Here is an 18,214-nt window from a genome sequence, read left to right on the forward strand (position 1 = left end):
TGGTTTCCATGAAATACAACAAATACCAGTATATTCGGATCAAAATCAGGACTGACTGATAAAATGTCTCATCCTAAGTTTTTGAAATTTAAGCCAGATGTTTTTACTTAAAACTGTCAGGCTCCATTAAAATAAGATACAGAAACCATCCAGATGATGTGTCATAATTTTTAAAGTACAAAGTAACATTGATGACAATAACTAGAACTTGAACAACTGTACAGTATTGCTTTCTTGGTCTACCTTTTCAGTTGGATTTAGTGCAGTGGTAAACAAGGACTGACATATTTGGTTGAAGTATCAGAGATGCCAACCCTTATGATTTGACTGCAAGTCTTACTGGAATGACATTTATATTCTGGACTTGGAAAAATAGCAAAAATGACACCAAAAAAAATCATTTAAATCAAGCCTGGACACTGGCTTGTCCATGTTTAATCCAGATTTAATCTTAGATTCAATAGATATCATCTGGAACCAATCAAACTTCACGAGTACCCCAGATGCTTTAAACTGCAAAACAGTAGCTGCTGGCTATACATCTTCTACTATTCAACCTGTGAATAAAAGCAAGACAACAAGCCTCTTGAAAAGCTTGAACAATTGACCCAAAAGTATGTAAAGGAATATTTAAATTCTTTGATTTGGGGGGGGGGATGCAACAATTACTGTTGGAAATCATGTTGTTCTTTCAGTCTGCCTTGTTTCTGGCTTGCGAGATGAAAAACTTGCCACATGAAATTCAGAAAAAAAACAAAGATTATGTTAAATTGGGAGAATAAGCAGGAAGCTTTCTGAACTCCATGGGGTTGGAAATGCAGTTTGTGAAAAATGTACTGGAGGTAGTTAGGGTCTAAATGTATTTTGCAGACTTTCAAGTTTTACGTAATGTTTGCCTTTACTGCATCAGTCTCAGAGCACACTTCTGAACTGTTTAAATACATGTTTTCCAAGTCGACAGTCGCAGTACATATTTTGTTATACCTTAAAGAAAATTGGTGTAACATTTTCCCTACTGAGAAAGTCCTGTTAGGGTTTGCAGGTCTTCAGTTAATTTCTAATGAAATAACTGTTGAGTCACAATAGGCTGATCATGATTAGACATATTCATTTTTGTTAAAGAAATGGCACCCCAAGTCCAACCAACTTTAGTATTCCTTTGGTACCATTGCTCTTCAATGAAGCTCTTTGAAAAATGTGGCCACTATATTGTGCCTGGATTTACTTGATATGGAGGCATCCAAGTAAATTTAGTACTAATAAAGCAGTTAGACCAGTTATGTGCAACCTATGGTCTCTGGGCTTCATTCAGTCTGTAACCTGGTTATGTTTGCATCATCCAGTGTGGTTTTAAAAATCCCTTTCCAATCAAGAGGTATTTGTAAATGCCTTCTCTAAGCAGCACTGGTGGCCCAGGTCTTAATGTAACTGTATGCCATTTTGCTCTGTTGATGAATTTGAGTGATTGACATGGACTATAATGACAGTAATGCTAGTGCATCAGACATGATCAACTGTATGTGGACTCGCAATTCCTAATTAAACTTTTCAAAGAACAAGTTGTTGCTGGATGCTTTGTCAGTAAATTCTACAGTTCAGTTGTGCTTTCACGCGATTGCAAACTTCAGACTTTAATTGCTGTTTAAAAACTATTAGAAAAGTATATGAATCATTGACTATCTGATGGAAATGTAGCCTGGTTAGTTTTTGACTGGAGATTGAGAAACATTAAAAAGCTTCAAAAAGAAAAAAGTTTCAAGAAAGAATATTGATTTTCATTGTAATATTTTAAAAACAGGATACATTATAACACCCTTGCTCTATTTTCATTTTAAGTTGTGATTTTATGTCCTATTGAGAGTCTGCACTTATAGCCAGATTGGTTCCCCTTTTCTGCAGTTGAAATAGAGGTGGATATTTCCCAAATTTACTAAATCCGAGATGAAACCTAATATTTGAAGTTTGGCAGTTTTAAAAATAATTTTTTTGTTGTCTTTTGACCCTTTATTTTCCCATGAAAGGTTTATGAAACTCCACCATGCAGCTGTGGACAGACAGGATTGGTATTACAATGCCCCTGACACTATAAATAAAGCATGGAAATACAAGTCCTTTTCCTATTTAACATAGCAAGCCAATGACATGGCTTAGTAGACTCTAGAAGGTTTTCACCAAGTTATAATGATCTTACTTGCAATTGACTCTTGGTTTAATAATTTTATGTAAAGTTTAAAGGTAAAATGTTTACCTTCAAGGCTGAGAGATCCAACCGGAGACACAGACCAATTGGAATTGGAGTTCAGGGTCTTGCAGATGCTTTCATCCTGATGAGGTACCCCTTTGAGAGCCCTGAAGCTGCACAGCTGAACAAAAATATGTTTGAGACGATATACTTTGCTGCTCTGGATGCCAGCTGCGAACTTGCGGAGAAGTTTGGACCTTATGAGACATATGAAGGCAGTCCTGTCAGCAAAGGAGTAAGTGCATTTTTTAAAGGACAGTCTTGATAGGGCTGTTCCAGTAAAATATACTTGGTAACCAGGGAAGGCACTTTTAAAGTGGGGTAGCCACCCATAGATGCAATTTTGAACTTTGTATCATTTTCATATGACCACTCTGAGTAACAAGGGTACCCTGGCATATATTTTTTGAAAAGTGCCTTCCCTTGGAACCTTGTATGTTTAAACAGAACAGCCCTGAGCAAAGGAGCACATAATATTAGTACCAAGACAGTCCTCAGTCCTCATACCAAAGGAGTAATACATTGGTACAAGGGCAGCCCTGTTTGCAAAGACATATGCATATCAGCACAAGAGTACTCACAAGTCCTGTCAGCAAACATTAGTATGATTAGTATGTCAGCCAAGGAGTAAGTACATTAGTACAAGGTCAAAGCATGCTCAGCCATTTAACAGCATCATCATACATAGCATACGTAGCACGGCCAAATTTGGAGTCTGGTGTTGAAATAAGGTCAGAGCCTCCAGTGGTGTATCGTCCTGCTATGTGAGTCTCCTGCTGATGCTAACATTATGATGGTGGGCTATAGTGCTGATGATGGTCATTTAGGTGCTGATAGACCCTCGACGTTAAGTTGTAAAACACATAAGGCTGGTCCAATGGCTTGAAAGTCAGTGGACATTGTCACGTCGGGGGCTCCTCTTGGTAGTGGCACGTAACTGGGATTCATTGCTGAGTAAGTATGTTATGAGGTCCATCCTGTCAACCAAGGAGTAGATACATTTGTGCAAGGCCATTACTGTCAGCTGAGGAGAAAATGCATTAGGACTCTGCCAGTCCTGTCACCCAAGGAGTAAATCCATTGGTGCAAGGCCAGTCCTGTCAGCACGAGTAAGCACATGAATTAATAACTGAAATGAATTTGCTGTTGTCATCATTGGATAGGTTTTTAAAAAAGCATTTAAAGCCTCAGAAGTTGCACAACAGCAGTTTTAATGCTCAAGAAGCAAGGGAACAGCGATTCTGAAAGAAATTGCTGCTAAAACATACTCATCTTGGCAGAAAGGGTAAAAGCTGAGCTTTCTCTATCAACAGATGGCAACAATGACAACAGCAGCAGTAAACTATTGAATATAGTTATAAGAACAGCTGATCTTTATTCTCAGGAAGTGCATTCTGATGTTCTAGTTGTCCTGTCTGTGAAGTTTCTGGTACAGGAGAGAAATATTTTCCCTGATAGAGAATGCACTCTACCTTCATAATATTCCATGGAAGAACTGTTTGGCACTAGGGTCTGACAACTGAAATATAATGATTGGTAGAGAAAATGAAAAGAGACAATTGTATTGTGACAATATAAATTTAATTACTTATATGATTTATTCCTGAAAATAAAGGTCTGTCCTTGATTTTGATGTTCTTTGTCCCTGAAATAGCAGTTTAAAGGTAGACATGTATGTACAGTAAATCTTGTGTGCAGCTGAACTCTTGAAAGAAAAAAATATATGCATTTAATTCTATCAAATGTAATGGTTTCTGTTTACGAGTTTGAAAAGTGAACATGCATACAGAGGTCACCTGTGTAAAATGGTCGGTTTTGTCTTTCCCCATGGTTGGCTGCTATAGGCGGGGATGACCATATGTGTAAAATAATACCTTTCTTGAATAAGTTGATAGATCCCTTGCATGTATATTTCATTTCAAACCACGCTATCATATGATGCATACTCATTTAAAGAAGTTTTATTATCATTGCAGATTCTTCAACATGATATGTGGGGTGTTAAAGATACAGACAGACATGATTGGGCAGGCCTTAGAGCAAGAATTAAGAAGTAAGTTTATGTAGCTAGCAGCTGAAATGAAACTAAGTTTTGAGACCTTTTTTTTCAGCAGTTGAAGACAATGTGATCTTGTGGCATGGGCCTATGCCCTTCCAGTAATATTTGTTACCTTCTCCAAAATAGCCAAGCTAATTATGGTCAAACTTACTTAACATATTTTTACAGCAGTCGTACATTATTTATTACTGTACTGCTACATCTTTCCCCATGCTTAAGTTCTTAGACCATGGATATAGTCCCTCATCAAATTAGTAATTGGAGGTCTCAACTTTAAAAAAATGAAATAACTGTAATCCATCTGGTGTCATTGTCTACATCTGACAATTGAAATAGCTTCCGTCTTCAACTCGAGGGTACGCAACACCTTACTTAAGGAAAAATATTATACCAAAGATTTAGATTTCATATATTTTGACTTTAACCCATTATTAGGATGCCATGAAGTGCTTAGAGATTTAAACTCAAAATTTATTCATTAATAAAATTTAGAAAACTGAATTACCAATTTGTGATACAATAAGTAGTTCATCATTTACAGAAAGACAAATCGACCTTATGAATATTCCAGACTTGGTTTGGGGAAGATCATAATGTTTTGGACTACCGAAATAATGTCATTATTATTAGTAGTACTATTTCTATTATTATTATTACCAAACTGCATGGAAAATTGTGTTATGGTCTTCATCATAAAGTGCTGGTAATGGCCAATACAGGCCTTCCTGCCTTTCTTAGAAACTATTGTCAAGGTTGTTTAGGACTGACTAGAATCCCTTTTATTTGCAACAGTGTGTGCAAAGAGTTCATGTTCAATTTCTCAAAGTTTTATTAAAAATCCACATCTTGTCACTAAATGAATTATTCATGTGTCGGTGGCATTTCATTTTCACCACATACAAACTCCATATTGCTGTACATTGCATCAGTTATATACATATAATTTGTATTGTTTGTTAGTTTTTTTAATTATTCATTAATAGCTGCATATAACTGTGTCTTGGACTTTTCCAAAATCCAGTTCATTTTCTACCTGACCTGAATCACTGATTTTGGTTTTGCAAACATGTTTATCTCAGAGTCTAGAACATTGGAATTCCACAGAAAATGCCAGGCTACCTGTTGTTTACCACATTTGATATTATAATTTTAGTAGCAGACCTTCTAATTATAGCTAATATTTTATCCTGTAAACATGTGAAGCCTTCCACAATGAGATTTGAGTTGAGGATGATATAATCTTGTTTATCTAGAAATCATTCATTAGTGCACAAGATTTGAGGAGAATCAATTGTTCTATTGCAGTATTCAGTGTTTAAATTAGGCTGGAATTCATTTATTCAAATTATTTAATTCAAGTTATTCTTTTCTTGATTTATTATGAAATTTTAAACAAGGATTTATTCTTGGATTGTACTATTATGATGCAACAAAAGACTGTTGGCACATCAACACTTCCAGTGTTGGATTTATTTATTCAGAACTTTAATCACTAGGATTTGTGTTAGAAATTCAAGGATTATTTGGGTTGTTTGCAATACCATTAGTTCTTTTTACATTTTTCACTTTGTTTTCTTGGGAAATAAACTATTCGTTGAAGTTTACAAAGATTGTTGCTTCTCACTCTTTTCTACTATTTTAAGTCCACAGAGTCGTAATCAAAATTTGTGAACAAAAAGGGATGGAATTAAGTTATTCTTTCCATGCTCACTGCTAAATTGTGCATGATATTTAACTGCAAGAAATGGGACGTCACTGTCATCATAAAATATCACCATTTCTTCATAGAGTACCATCACTCACCCACGTTTATTGAGTTGTGCATTACCAATAGCCCTTAACAATATGTCAGCATGATAATGGCTGTATAGAGGCAATTAAAAATGAAACTCTAAATATTAGAAAGGTTAAAATGTAAAGAGAAAACCAAATTGGAGCAAAACATTTTGTTTGAAATGATCTATGTAGTTGATGGCTATGCTCTAATATTTATCTGTTTTCAGGCATGGAGTAAGGAATAGCTTGCTCTTGGCACCTATGCCCACAGCCTCCACTGCACAGATCTTGGGTAACAACGAGTCAATAGAGGCTTACACCAGCAACATATACACCAGGAGAGTGCTCTCTGGTGAATTTCAGGTAACCAACTCACTCTCTCTCTCTCTCTCTCTCTCTCTCTCTCATATATCTCATGCCTACTGTTTTGTCATGATCAAAAACAAAACCTACTCAGCTAGCACTAATTTCTCTAAAACTACCTGCAAAAAAGCAGTTGATAGGATCAATAAAGTAAAGAATTTCTTACATAATATGTGCATGAAAATGGCATGGACATGGGATTTTACCTAAAATGCAAGCAAACTTCTTATCTTTCACATGCATCACCTTCTTGGTCGTAACAGAATACCTAACACACATCTTGGATGGAAGTACAGTACAATACATACACATGATGTCTTTGTCACTGTTGACATCGTACACTTCTGGCAAGGTTACTAATACTACCAGAATACAAATCACCATTTGACATTGTACACTTGTGGCAAGGTTGCTATTACTACTAGAATACAAATCACCATTTGACATTGTACACTTGTGACAAGGTTACTACTACTACTACCAGAATACAATTCACCGTTTGACATTGTACACTTGTGGCAAGGTTACTACTACTCCCAGAATGCAGATCACCATTTGACATTGTACACTTGTGGCAAGGTTACTAATACCACCAGAATACAAATCACCCTTTGACATTGTACACTTGTGGCAAGGTTACTACTACTAGAATACAAATCACCATTTGACCTTGTACACTTGTGGCAAGGTTACTAATACCAGAATACATATCACCATTTGACCTTGTACACTTGTGGTAAGGTTACTAATACCAGAATACAAATCACCCTTTGACATTGTACACTTGTGGCAAGGTTACTACTACCAGAATACAAATCACCATTTGACCTTGTACACTTGTGGCAAGGTTACTAATACCAGAATACAAATCACCATTTGACCTTGTACACTTGTGGCAAGGTTATTACTACTGCCTGAATGCAAATCACCACTTTGCACATTGTGCACATGTTAATGATATTGGCTGCATGATTGGAGGATTTCATCCCCACCCCACCCCACCCCACCCCCACTTAAGCAACTCCAAGAAAACTAGTTTGTGCAAAAGAAATTAAATTCCTGTATCTTTTATGTAATATGGTTTTCAATATTATACTTAGAACTTAAATTTCCTCCATATGTGGAGCATTATGACAGGGATATAATTCGCAGTAATGCATCAGATGTGAACAAAGCCCTTATTTGGTTAAAGCTAATATTTAGTGTCCCACAAATTATTTGTTAATCCTTGGCCCTCCCTCCCACCAAATTTAAATAGTTGGTCCCTAATATTTAACAAGGGACAAACATACATGCCAACCATTGTGCATTTGGCGTAATCATTAATGTTTTTCACCAAAGTAACATTCTACAATTGGCATTATATGAATTAAGCATTTTCGGTACATTAAAAAATAAAAATAAAGCAGTAAAAATTAGTTTTTGTCAATGTCATCTATATATCCACTCATAAATTTGAGAATATTCTTAAAAAGGCGGCTGCTGCATAGGAATAGTGTAAGAATACCTTCCTTATTTGTTTCCTGTGTCCTTCCTCCACCAAATATACTAGTTGCCATCTATATCTGTTGTGTGCTCAAAATGGTATAAAACTGTCCCCCTGCCCCCCCCCCCCCCCCCCCATTGAGTAAATAAAACTTACTATCCAATAATATTGGCAATTTTCTAGTTTCAGTTCATTACCAATAAAGTTATTTTTTCTGCAGATTGTGAATCATCATCTGCTGAAAGACTTGACAGAGCTAGGCCTGTGGAATGATGATATGAAGAATCAGATTATTGCAAGTGGTGGATCTATTCAGGTGATAAATTTTTTTACTTTTTTCTTTATTTTTTACAAGAGTGAAAATTTCTGATTCCAAAATGTCAAGTCCATGTTACCATGTATGTGTGCAGAAGTGACTGCATTTCCCTGAACTGTGTACAGGTGCATACATCTGATACCCAGTCTGAACTGTTGTATGTTGCTGCATACATCTGATACCCAGTCTGAACCTGTGTACAGATGTATACATCTGATACCCAGTCATACATTTATAGTCTGTACTAGGGTGGCCAAGTGGCTCACCATTACGGATCACTGCCATCTGACCTCTGTGGGTTTGAGTCTCTGGCTGGGCCAATTTAGGCATGCGAGACAAGTTGCCAGTAGCTTCTCATGGGTTGATGGTTCTTTCTGGGTTTTTTTTTTCAGGTTTTTCCTCCATCATATATACTGGCTGCCATGTATAGCCTGTCTTGTGCTGAAAAATGGCGTTAAACCCTACAACAACAACAATAGTCTGCACTATCCAACTGAACATACCCATTAAGTCACATGACTTTATGGACCTTAAGGTAGATCATCTCAACCAAATAAAGCTGGTGGCTGTTTTCAAAAGACTGCATTTTTCAAAACAAAAGTTCAAAATATAATAATACAAGAAATTAATACCATAATTGATTATTCTTGATGTATTTGCAAGAAGGATTGAGCTTCACTATCCTTAACTGGATAACTACCATATTTTGTTCTGTATAATGTGCACTAAGGTGTATAACATGCACCTGTTTTCAACTCAAAATGAGAGGGGAAAAAATAGGGTTTGTCTTTTTAAAAAAACCTTGAATATCAAATTGAAGTCTTGATAAACTCTCAAAAATTCATTGAGAAGTCTTTTTTTTTTTGACATATTTAAGGGGGGGGGGCTGAGCATTAACAATTGTTCTGATCCATCAGCGTATGATTGGGAGCCTTTGTAGCTCAGTAGAGCAGCTGACTTGTAATCCAAGTGTTGTAGGTATGATGTTTGCAAAGGCCAGCCTGGATCAGCTGCAAGAGTGTCTTGTCTTAGAAAGGCACTCGACTCCAATTTCCTGGGAATAATATATCCCATAATGAAGGAGAAATGCAGGAGTGTCTTGTCTTAGAAAGGCACTCAGCTCTAATTTCCTGGGAATTAATTATCCCATAATGAAGGCGAAATGCAAGAGTGTCTTGTCTTAGAAAGGCACTCGACTCCAATTTCCATGGAATTATATATCCCATAATGAAGGAGAAATGCAAGAGTCTTGTCTTAGAAGGGCACTTGACTCCAATTTCCTTGGAATTATACATCCCATATTGAAGGAGAAATGCAAGAGTCTTGTCTTAGAAAGGCACTCAACTCCAATTTCCTTGGAATTATATATCCCATAATGAAGGAGAAATGCAAGAGTGTCTTGTCTTAGAAAGGCACTCAGCTCCAATTTCCTGGAAATTAATTATCCCATAATGAAGGAGAAATGCAAGAGTGTCTTGTCTTAGAAAGGCACTCGACTCCAATGAAGGAGAAATGCATGTTTAATTGCAAACGGATAACAAATTTCTCTCATGGATTGAAGAGGATAAATAAAGGGGAAACAAGTTCTTTGTTTAATAATTTGATATATTTTGGGGAAATGGGGATGTTTGTATGCATGTATGAATATGTATTAGCATTTAACAACACCTCAGCACAATTATAGCTATATGGTGCCAAGTGTAAAAAGAGACAAAAAATTTTAAACATGTAGAATTATGTCAAATGTTATGGGGAGCATGCCTTTTTCATGCACTGGCAAAGTAAAATACATCAATCGTTAACAATAACTTTAGAATAATCTGAACAGTTATTGATGACTCCATTTTTGAAGACAGTTTCTGAGAAAAATGATAGTAGTTAGCAACCTCATCCCCCTTCTGATGGATCAAGACCCTAGTTTGAGCCAGATATGATCCTAAGCAATCACAGTTAAAGATGACTGTCAACAAGTAGGTAGAAGCCAGAGTCACCTAACATGACTGTCAACAAGTAGGTAGAAGCCAGAGTCACCTAACATGACTGTCAACAAGTAGGTAGAAGCCAGAGTCACCTAACATTGACCTTCTTGTCACCTAACATTGACCTTCTTGTCACCTAACATTGACCTTCTTGTCACCTAATATTGACCTTCTTGTCAACTAACATTGACCTTCTTGTCACCTAACATTGACCTTCTTGTCAACTAACATTGACCTTCTTGTCACCTAACATTGACCTTCTTGTCAACTAACATTGACCTTCTTGTCACCTAACATTGACCTTCTTGTCAACTAACATTGACCTTCTTGTCAACTAACATTGACCTTCTTGTCACCTAACATTGACCTTCTTGTCAAACTGTCCCAGAAAATGATTAAAAGAAAAAAAACAGAAAAATAAGCATAAAACAATATTGTTGATCTCTGAGGAAAAAAACAGCAATGAATCTTCTTACTTTACATGTGTGTACACACATTTTTTTAATGCATCTTTAATATTTATGATTGATCAACCATTTGAGTTTTAAATAGAATTTAAGGGCAAGAAAACAATTAAAAATAAACTTTGTGAATTTTTATAAAATCATTTATTAACTAATATCTGACTTATTTTTAAATTAGACCACATAGTTGATGCAATTTATTTCTGTGACCATCAAACAGTAGTAAATAATTACAGCCAAATGATGGGATTTTTTTGGGGTATAAATTTATACACACAACACCAACAGTCAGTTTTGTAGTTGTTGTAAATGTTCAGTTATCAGTTAATCTACAGCTTCTGGTTAATAGCCATGCAATTTTTGTCAGTGGGAAGTGACAGAACATGGGAATAGAGGTTGAAACACAAGTGGAAATGAGTATAACACAAGTGGAAATGAGTATAACTAAAAAGTTTTTGTTTATTTATTCATTTTTTAGTTTGGCAAATCTCCATTTTCCAGGAAACCTTTATGAGTAATTTAACAGGTTAAAAATTGCTATGGGTGGGGGCATTCACACACACAACCACCACCACCACCCCAACAGGAAATTGCCCTGGAACCTTGGGTTTAGATTTTCAACATTTGCAATTTCTTACTTTCCCAGTGCTAATGCTGCTATTACTACCACCATCACCACTTCATAAAATATTTTCTTCACAGAACATTAATGAGATTCCTGATGCCCTGAAGATGTTGTACAAGACTGTGTGGGAAATCTCACAGAAAACTGTGATCCAGATGGCAGCCGATCGTGGAGCTTACATTGACCAGAGTCAGTCCTTGAATATCCATATCGCAGAACCTAACTATGGCAAACTCACCAGCATGCATTTCTATGCCTGGAAACTGGTATGTAGTTGATGTCTTTGTATTTGTATTCTCCACCATGAAAACAGTAGGGAACATTGTATTACCATTGTCCATCCAGATATCTGTATTTCCATCCAATCACGCTGTTTGGGCCATTTTAGGTGCTTTATTGGGTCATCTGTCTTGCATTGCCACCTTTCTAGTTTGTTTCTTATTTGTGAAATACAGGTGATATCATTAGTGAGCTACCCCTTGCTTTTGCATAGTTTATTCATTCTGGGGAGGAAATTACCCCTAGCCATATGATTCATCCTCCCATACTGTGACTTTCCGAAAGTTTTTGAAGTTGACCCTGTGACATTGAAGTATGTCCCATAATCCTTATCCTTCTTCAGGGTGTCTTTTTAGTGGTGCAAATTACATTTTATGGAAAATTAATTTTGCTTCAAGTCCTGCATCACAAATAGGGCATTTATAATAAGTGCTTAATATTGAGTTTTCATTATTTTTATGTTGCATGAATTCATAGCCTTGCCTACAGGGTGTGGGGATCATTGTGTACAGGGAAGTGATTGGTCCTTCTGTTTTACGCAGTCAAGGATTTAACGACCTTTTCACCCTGCTAGAATAGTCAGTGTGAAGGTCCATGGGCCAATGTCACCATCTTGCATAATGGTGATGGAATGGAGAGAGGAGAGCAGACCCTTTTTTCCCCCAACACTCTAGGATGATTGAGAGTCACCCTTAAACCTCATGCTAAATCTTTCACTAGGGGCTGTCCCCTTATTCCATGTGAGGAGTTAAAGACTTCCCTACCCCCCAAGTCTCTCCCACAACCGCAAGATATCCGAGCAACAACATCCTACCACCATGAGTGAGAGCAGGACGAGATGTCCTTTCAGTCCTCGTGGACTCTCACAAGTTTGACAGGAAACAAGTTTAGATGGCTTAACCTTTCTATGCTCTGCCTCCCCCACCTGCTACCCCCAGACAGTAATGGAGGAAGAGAAACTAATCGAAAACAAGTTTTCTCATTTGAAAATAGTTAAAAGGCAAATGCCTTACAGATTTTATGTAAACACATCTATAAACAATTGCTGTTGTTGCAAGAATAAATTTGATAAAACCAAGTATCTCTATCGACGTAACAATGTAATAACTGACGCAAAATCCATCTGTAGGTTTGTCATTGACTGAAGTGAACTCTATTTTTTCATCACATGTAAAATGAAACAAATACAAATTTTTCTGTCAATATAAAAAATACTGTTGAAAAAGGTTGGGATTTTGGTCAGGAATTTAATGAGTTTTAGGGTTATTTCTAGACTCGTCCTTCATCAAATTTTATTTTTGCCAGCTTCACTACTGAATCTTATGAATGTTTTAACTTTCCTTTACTATCCTTTAACATGCAGACTGAATGCATATCATTAGTATGGGATATATTGTGTCTTCTATCTCTTCAGTAGCTTTTATAATTAATGTGTTTCTGACAAACCTGGATTTTGTGTCAGTTATTATATTTGTCACATATATGAAGCACATATAATTATAGAATAACATTTCTTAACAACTCAAGTTGTTTTCAAATTTTATTTTTAATACATCTTCTGATGTTCAGCTAGTTTGAGCACAACTGTCAATGGCCTACCAGATAGATATATTTAATTCTGTAACATTCTAATGTCTACATCTGAATGATTTTAATATCATATCAGGTAGAGCAATACTATCAGAGCCATTATCGACACAATAACACAATAGTGTACTATTTTTCGGTCATATATGGTAAGGAAAGCTGAGAAATGACAATGTGTTACCAAGTCACGTGAGCTGTTTGATCTTGACTGCCAAGTGAGACAGAAATAAACAGCAGTATGAACAATTAAATGTGAGTTTGCAACAGTGAATGGGAACTTTTGTGTACAGTACATATTACTGATAGTGACACTGGTTGTCAAGTATTCTTTTGAGTAGATCTGTTGATCTGAAAGTCATTATTACCAAAAAATTAACAATTATTTGTCATTGTTTATAAATTTTGGAGCAAGAGTTTTTAGGTTTTCAGTGATAATTATTAATTAACACCTTCCAAAACTTTTTTGAAACAAAATAGATTTCTCAGCAACAATCTTAACACATTATAACTTCTATATTGTCAAATGTTTGAGGAAAAAAAGAAAGAACAAACTTTATATGCTTATTCGTTTACCTCTGAAAGTTGGTTTGTAAAAACAAAACAAGGTGACGAAAACAACAGCCACCAGGTCGAAGTTTAGCTGTTGAATGATAGATTCCCAAGTCACGTACATTTCATATTTCTGTCATAAGAGTGGGTTAATTAAGAAGTGGATCTCTCTATGTCAGTCTCTCTTTTTAACTTGATTGTTAAGAGAGAGAAGCAGAGCAAAGTAATGTGCTTTTACTTTTAAAAAGAAAAATAGTAGGATAAGCAAGGAAAAGAATATCTTGGAGTCAGCACCTGACACCCCCGAAAAAGGGTTGGTCCCTTTCAGGTTTGTAAAGTTGTCAATGTTGATGATACACTGTATCACCCAATATAAGAAAAAGCTCTGTACACGACAGATTCACTCATAAACAAACTTGACTACTAGTTTAAGCTCCATTTAGTGGAACTTGAAGTTGTTACTGAATGGGATGTCCAGGTCATAGCACTTGTATGTCAGCATGTGATAGTGTCAGAAGACTTTTATATCATCTGTCTGTGTGGTTTCGAGTCATGGATTCGGCTAATGTGGGTATGTGAGAAAGGTTGCCAGTAGCTCCTCGTGGGTCAGTGGTTCTTCTCGGGGTTTCCCTGGGTTCTTTCTCCACCATTAATACTGGCCGCCATGCATAGCCTATCGTGTGCTGAAAAAATGGCATTAAACCCCACAGCAAAATCATATCATCACGTGGTATATTCCTGCAGAAAATTAATTCTCAAATTTGGAAAGCAATTTATACCTCACACTTTCACACAAAGCTCTAATGAACTTTATTCTAATTAGGACTATCCCATACGTATATATGGTAATCAGTGGCAACTGGTATATGAGATAGCTGCAAGACTGCAACTACTTAACAGCCATTGTATTGTTTACATCAACATCCACTGTTGACAACAAACTTTCCTGGGCAGATAAGTGTTGTAATATTTGTTTCACTGATGTTCTGTTAGAATGATGCAAGGCCATCATCTACTGGACTTTTATATGTGCTACCTCCCTGTTCTTATTAGCGCACGATTAATGATTGGCCTGGATTCGAGATCCGTAGATGTCACTCTCCTGTGCCATAAAAACGTGGCATCTGCCGACAGTTAGGTGACATTTGACCATAAATATATAGCTCCATACAAAGCCAGGTGGCATCATCCATCAATATAAAATTCTTGCACTACCAGGGTTAATATTCTCAGATTTGTGTCTTACAAGATTTTAATAACTTGAATATCTGCATATTTACTTATGGGTCAGTATCATTCTGCAGGGCTTGAAGACTGGCATGTATTACTTGAGGAGCAAGCCTGCAGCTGCTGCCATACAATTTACAGTGGACAAGTCAAAGCTGAAACAGGTTACACCCACCACCCCTACTGCACCGACTGCTGATAAGGATGATAAGAAGACAAAAAATATGGCAGCCATGGTCTGCTCTCTGCAAAATAAGGACGAGTGTCTCATGTGTGGATCTTGAATGGAGAGAAGAAGAAAAGCTTGTGTTGTACACTAGTTACAATTGTTATTAACTATTGCATCATGTGGCAAAGTATGGTGTAGATCAAGTTCTGAGATTTAAACAGGGAGAGATGTAGATATTCAACACAATATATCCGCTTTATAATCTCAAACTTATTCCTTTTCTAACCTTGCCTGTTAATTTCACTAGAATGATAGTTGTTTGTATGGGGTTTATTTAGGTTTTTTATTTTTATTTATTTTAAAATCCTGATAAAATTCATGGGCAGAAATACAATTTATGTATAACTGTCAAATTACTTCATGTCATGCTTACCTTTATATTAAAATAAATCCGCATACAAATTTGCTGAATTCGTTTTTTATTTTCTGTTTATCAGTAAATAATGTATCAGTGGTATGTAATGCATCGTTGTGATTAAATTGTTAGAGCAATTATGGTGTTGTCAATCCTGATTGGTTATTTATTCACTTGGTATGGTGTCTGTGCACCTACCCAACATCCAGATTTGTCTCCATGTATACGATTGGCCTGTACATGATCATGGTTGTATTTTACTTTTTAATAATTATATCAAACTTCCTAATTCCTTTGTTGTAAGCTTAATCAACTTTACAGTTAAATTGAAACAAATCAGTGTGTGATAAATGCAGTCTTTCCAACAAGCATTTTTCCTGCTGTTTTTGTTTTTAGACATTGTATTTTTCTCTATTTTTCCCAAAGTGGCCATTTTTGTTTTCATTTAAAAATAATTTCACACTATTTGAACAATCATAGCAAAGCAAATTCGTATAATGTCTGTGTGATATGGAGTTGCATGTTTAAGGTAATTATGCCCGATTTTGGTTATTTCACCTTGTATTTGGGCTGTATGACCTCAAATGAACATAGCAGGAACTATATGCTGTTATTAAAACTGATATCTATCACATCGGTCATATTTTATTGGTTGCACACTTTTGTTGCATGCATCGCACCAGAGTAATAACAGTTACCATCAAACTGACTGCACATTGTTCCATTTAAGAAATTGTACATATTTGTCAATGTTCCTTGCTTACTAAAGTAAATATCATCTTTGAAATACACACCATTCCATAGATGCGTATCATTGTCCACAAGCACATCATAGCTGGAGATGAAATCTTTGCACATCCCTTCCAGGGTAAAATTCAGTAGTTGCATATCACACTCTGTAGTAACAGTCATACAGGTCATGTGTGCATTAAATACAGACTATTTCAGTAACTGGTGTTGTTTTTTAAAAGGTAATTTGATCACAGAGATCTTTAGATGGTGATTAACTTTGTTTGGATCATCCAACATCCATATTCCTTTGGATGGTCATCATTCTCATTTCCTGACAAACATGGCAAAAATCGATGTCAAAGTACTTGGACAATTTTGGATGAGCGCAACATAAACGTGTGATCCAGTACAAACCAGACTGAATATCATGCGCTGTGAAGTCACAATGAAAAATCTGCCTGTTGCCTTATATTGTGACAATTATACCCTACATTCTTATCTTCACCCAGATTAGTACCTGACCACCATTGTAAAAGTCCATGGCAATCAAACATTTTTGTCTGAAGTCTCTTTATGACAGTTACAGTGCAAAGCATTCAATAATCGTTATTGAATAGACATTGTTTACACTATATTAGTATTCATTTTTGGAATAATTAATATTTTGATTTAAGATGAGTAAATGCACCTTCATAACCAGATTGACGCGTCTTTAAGTGGTTTCCAGATACACTGTTAGTGTGTTGGTGTTTACTAACAAAATTGATCAGTTACATCATTGTTCAGAATACCCAAAATATTAGACTACAACAAACGTTTTTTCTACCTAAATGAATTGTAATATATGTTTACAGTTACTGTACAATAAACCTGTCTTCCAGCACATCTGAATTTTTTTATTAACATGCTTTGTTTGCATATTCTATAAGATTACAACATTGAAACTGACACAAACTTGAGTTCTAAATTTGTATGTATGTAGTATATTCACAGTGTTGAAAACATTTAAAAAATTCATATAGAAATGCTTTAAATTGACCAATTTTCTGTGTGTTGGGCTTCTCCAAAGAATGTGATACAATTTTGCATGGAAGAAATCTTGCGCTTGCTGACAATGTGGTTTTTACATTTTTAACATTCTTAAAATGGATAAAGTAAAAGATTGTTAAGCCACCTACTGGGGCTCCATATGTAGAAGAACAGGTCCTTTGAATGGTACAGGACAACACAAATCCTGATGTGAACTTGCTTTGTCCAGTGAATCTTGCCTCTAGAACAGGTTCAGGGTGACCATGCTCTTTAGATTCTGGTGGATTCAAATGAGTTCTTGGAAGAGCCTGTTTGCACCATGTCCTTCTCTTTTTTCATGTGCTTCCGTCCTACCAGTCAGGTCAGGTTGTTGAAGAAGAAGGAAGTTTTTGCATTGGATAAGACTTATGCCCAAAACCTTCTGGGGCTGAGAACAACAAGATTGTTCCTAGTCTTGATAGGCTTTCGGGGGCCCTACTCTCAATTAACAGTGGTGTATGTACCTTATCTGATTATACCAGTATTTTCTTGATTATCTATTTGTTTTTATTACTGCAAGTCATTCTCCATATTTTTCAAATATTAAGGTAAAGACATGGAGAAAGTCATGAAAGATAAATATAGTTATTTGAAAAGATTTTGGCCACTACATGCCAAAAATATTTGAAATCAATATTTCAATATAAATTCCTGAACTGACATTCCCCTGGATTTTTGCAATGATACATTTTCACTATAACAAATGCATACAAAAAGAACAGCTCTAATGCCCCATTTATGTTTGGTTTAACATCATAGGATTTGGGGTTTGAATCTCTCTTCATCCTTTCTCTGTACATAAGCTCTCCTATATTTACCCAACACTACCTGCATTTCATCTGAAAATATAACTGTACTGATCTCTTCTGCTGAAAACA

General features: G+C 36.0%; 1 protein-coding gene across 1 annotated transcript in view; it reads left to right on the top strand.

The window, feature by feature from the left end:
* The window catches only part of LOC149796736 (ribonucleoside-diphosphate reductase large subunit-like), a 57,684-nt gene extending 42,092 nt beyond the window's left edge, over positions 1-15,592 (top strand). The window contains exons 14-19 of the mRNA XM_089961383.1: positions 2,256-2,477; positions 4,219-4,295; positions 6,305-6,440; positions 8,147-8,242; positions 11,388-11,576; positions 15,030-15,592. Coding sequence (XP_089817509.1) covers positions 2,256-2,477; positions 4,219-4,295; positions 6,305-6,440; positions 8,147-8,242; positions 11,388-11,576; positions 15,030-15,236 — 927 coding nt within the window. The 3' untranslated portion in view covers positions 15,237-15,592. The remainder of the gene's footprint in view (positions 1-2,255; positions 2,478-4,218; positions 4,296-6,304; positions 6,441-8,146; positions 8,243-11,387; positions 11,577-15,029) is intronic.
* Positions 15,593-18,214: the final 2,622 nt, after the last annotated feature.

This window comes from Sinohyriopsis cumingii, chromosome 6 (assembly GCF_028554795.1).
Source record: "Sinohyriopsis cumingii isolate HCF-2022 chromosome 6, ASM2855479v2, whole genome shotgun sequence".
Lineage (NCBI taxonomy): Eukaryota > Metazoa > Mollusca > Bivalvia > Unionida > Unionidae > Sinohyriopsis > Sinohyriopsis cumingii.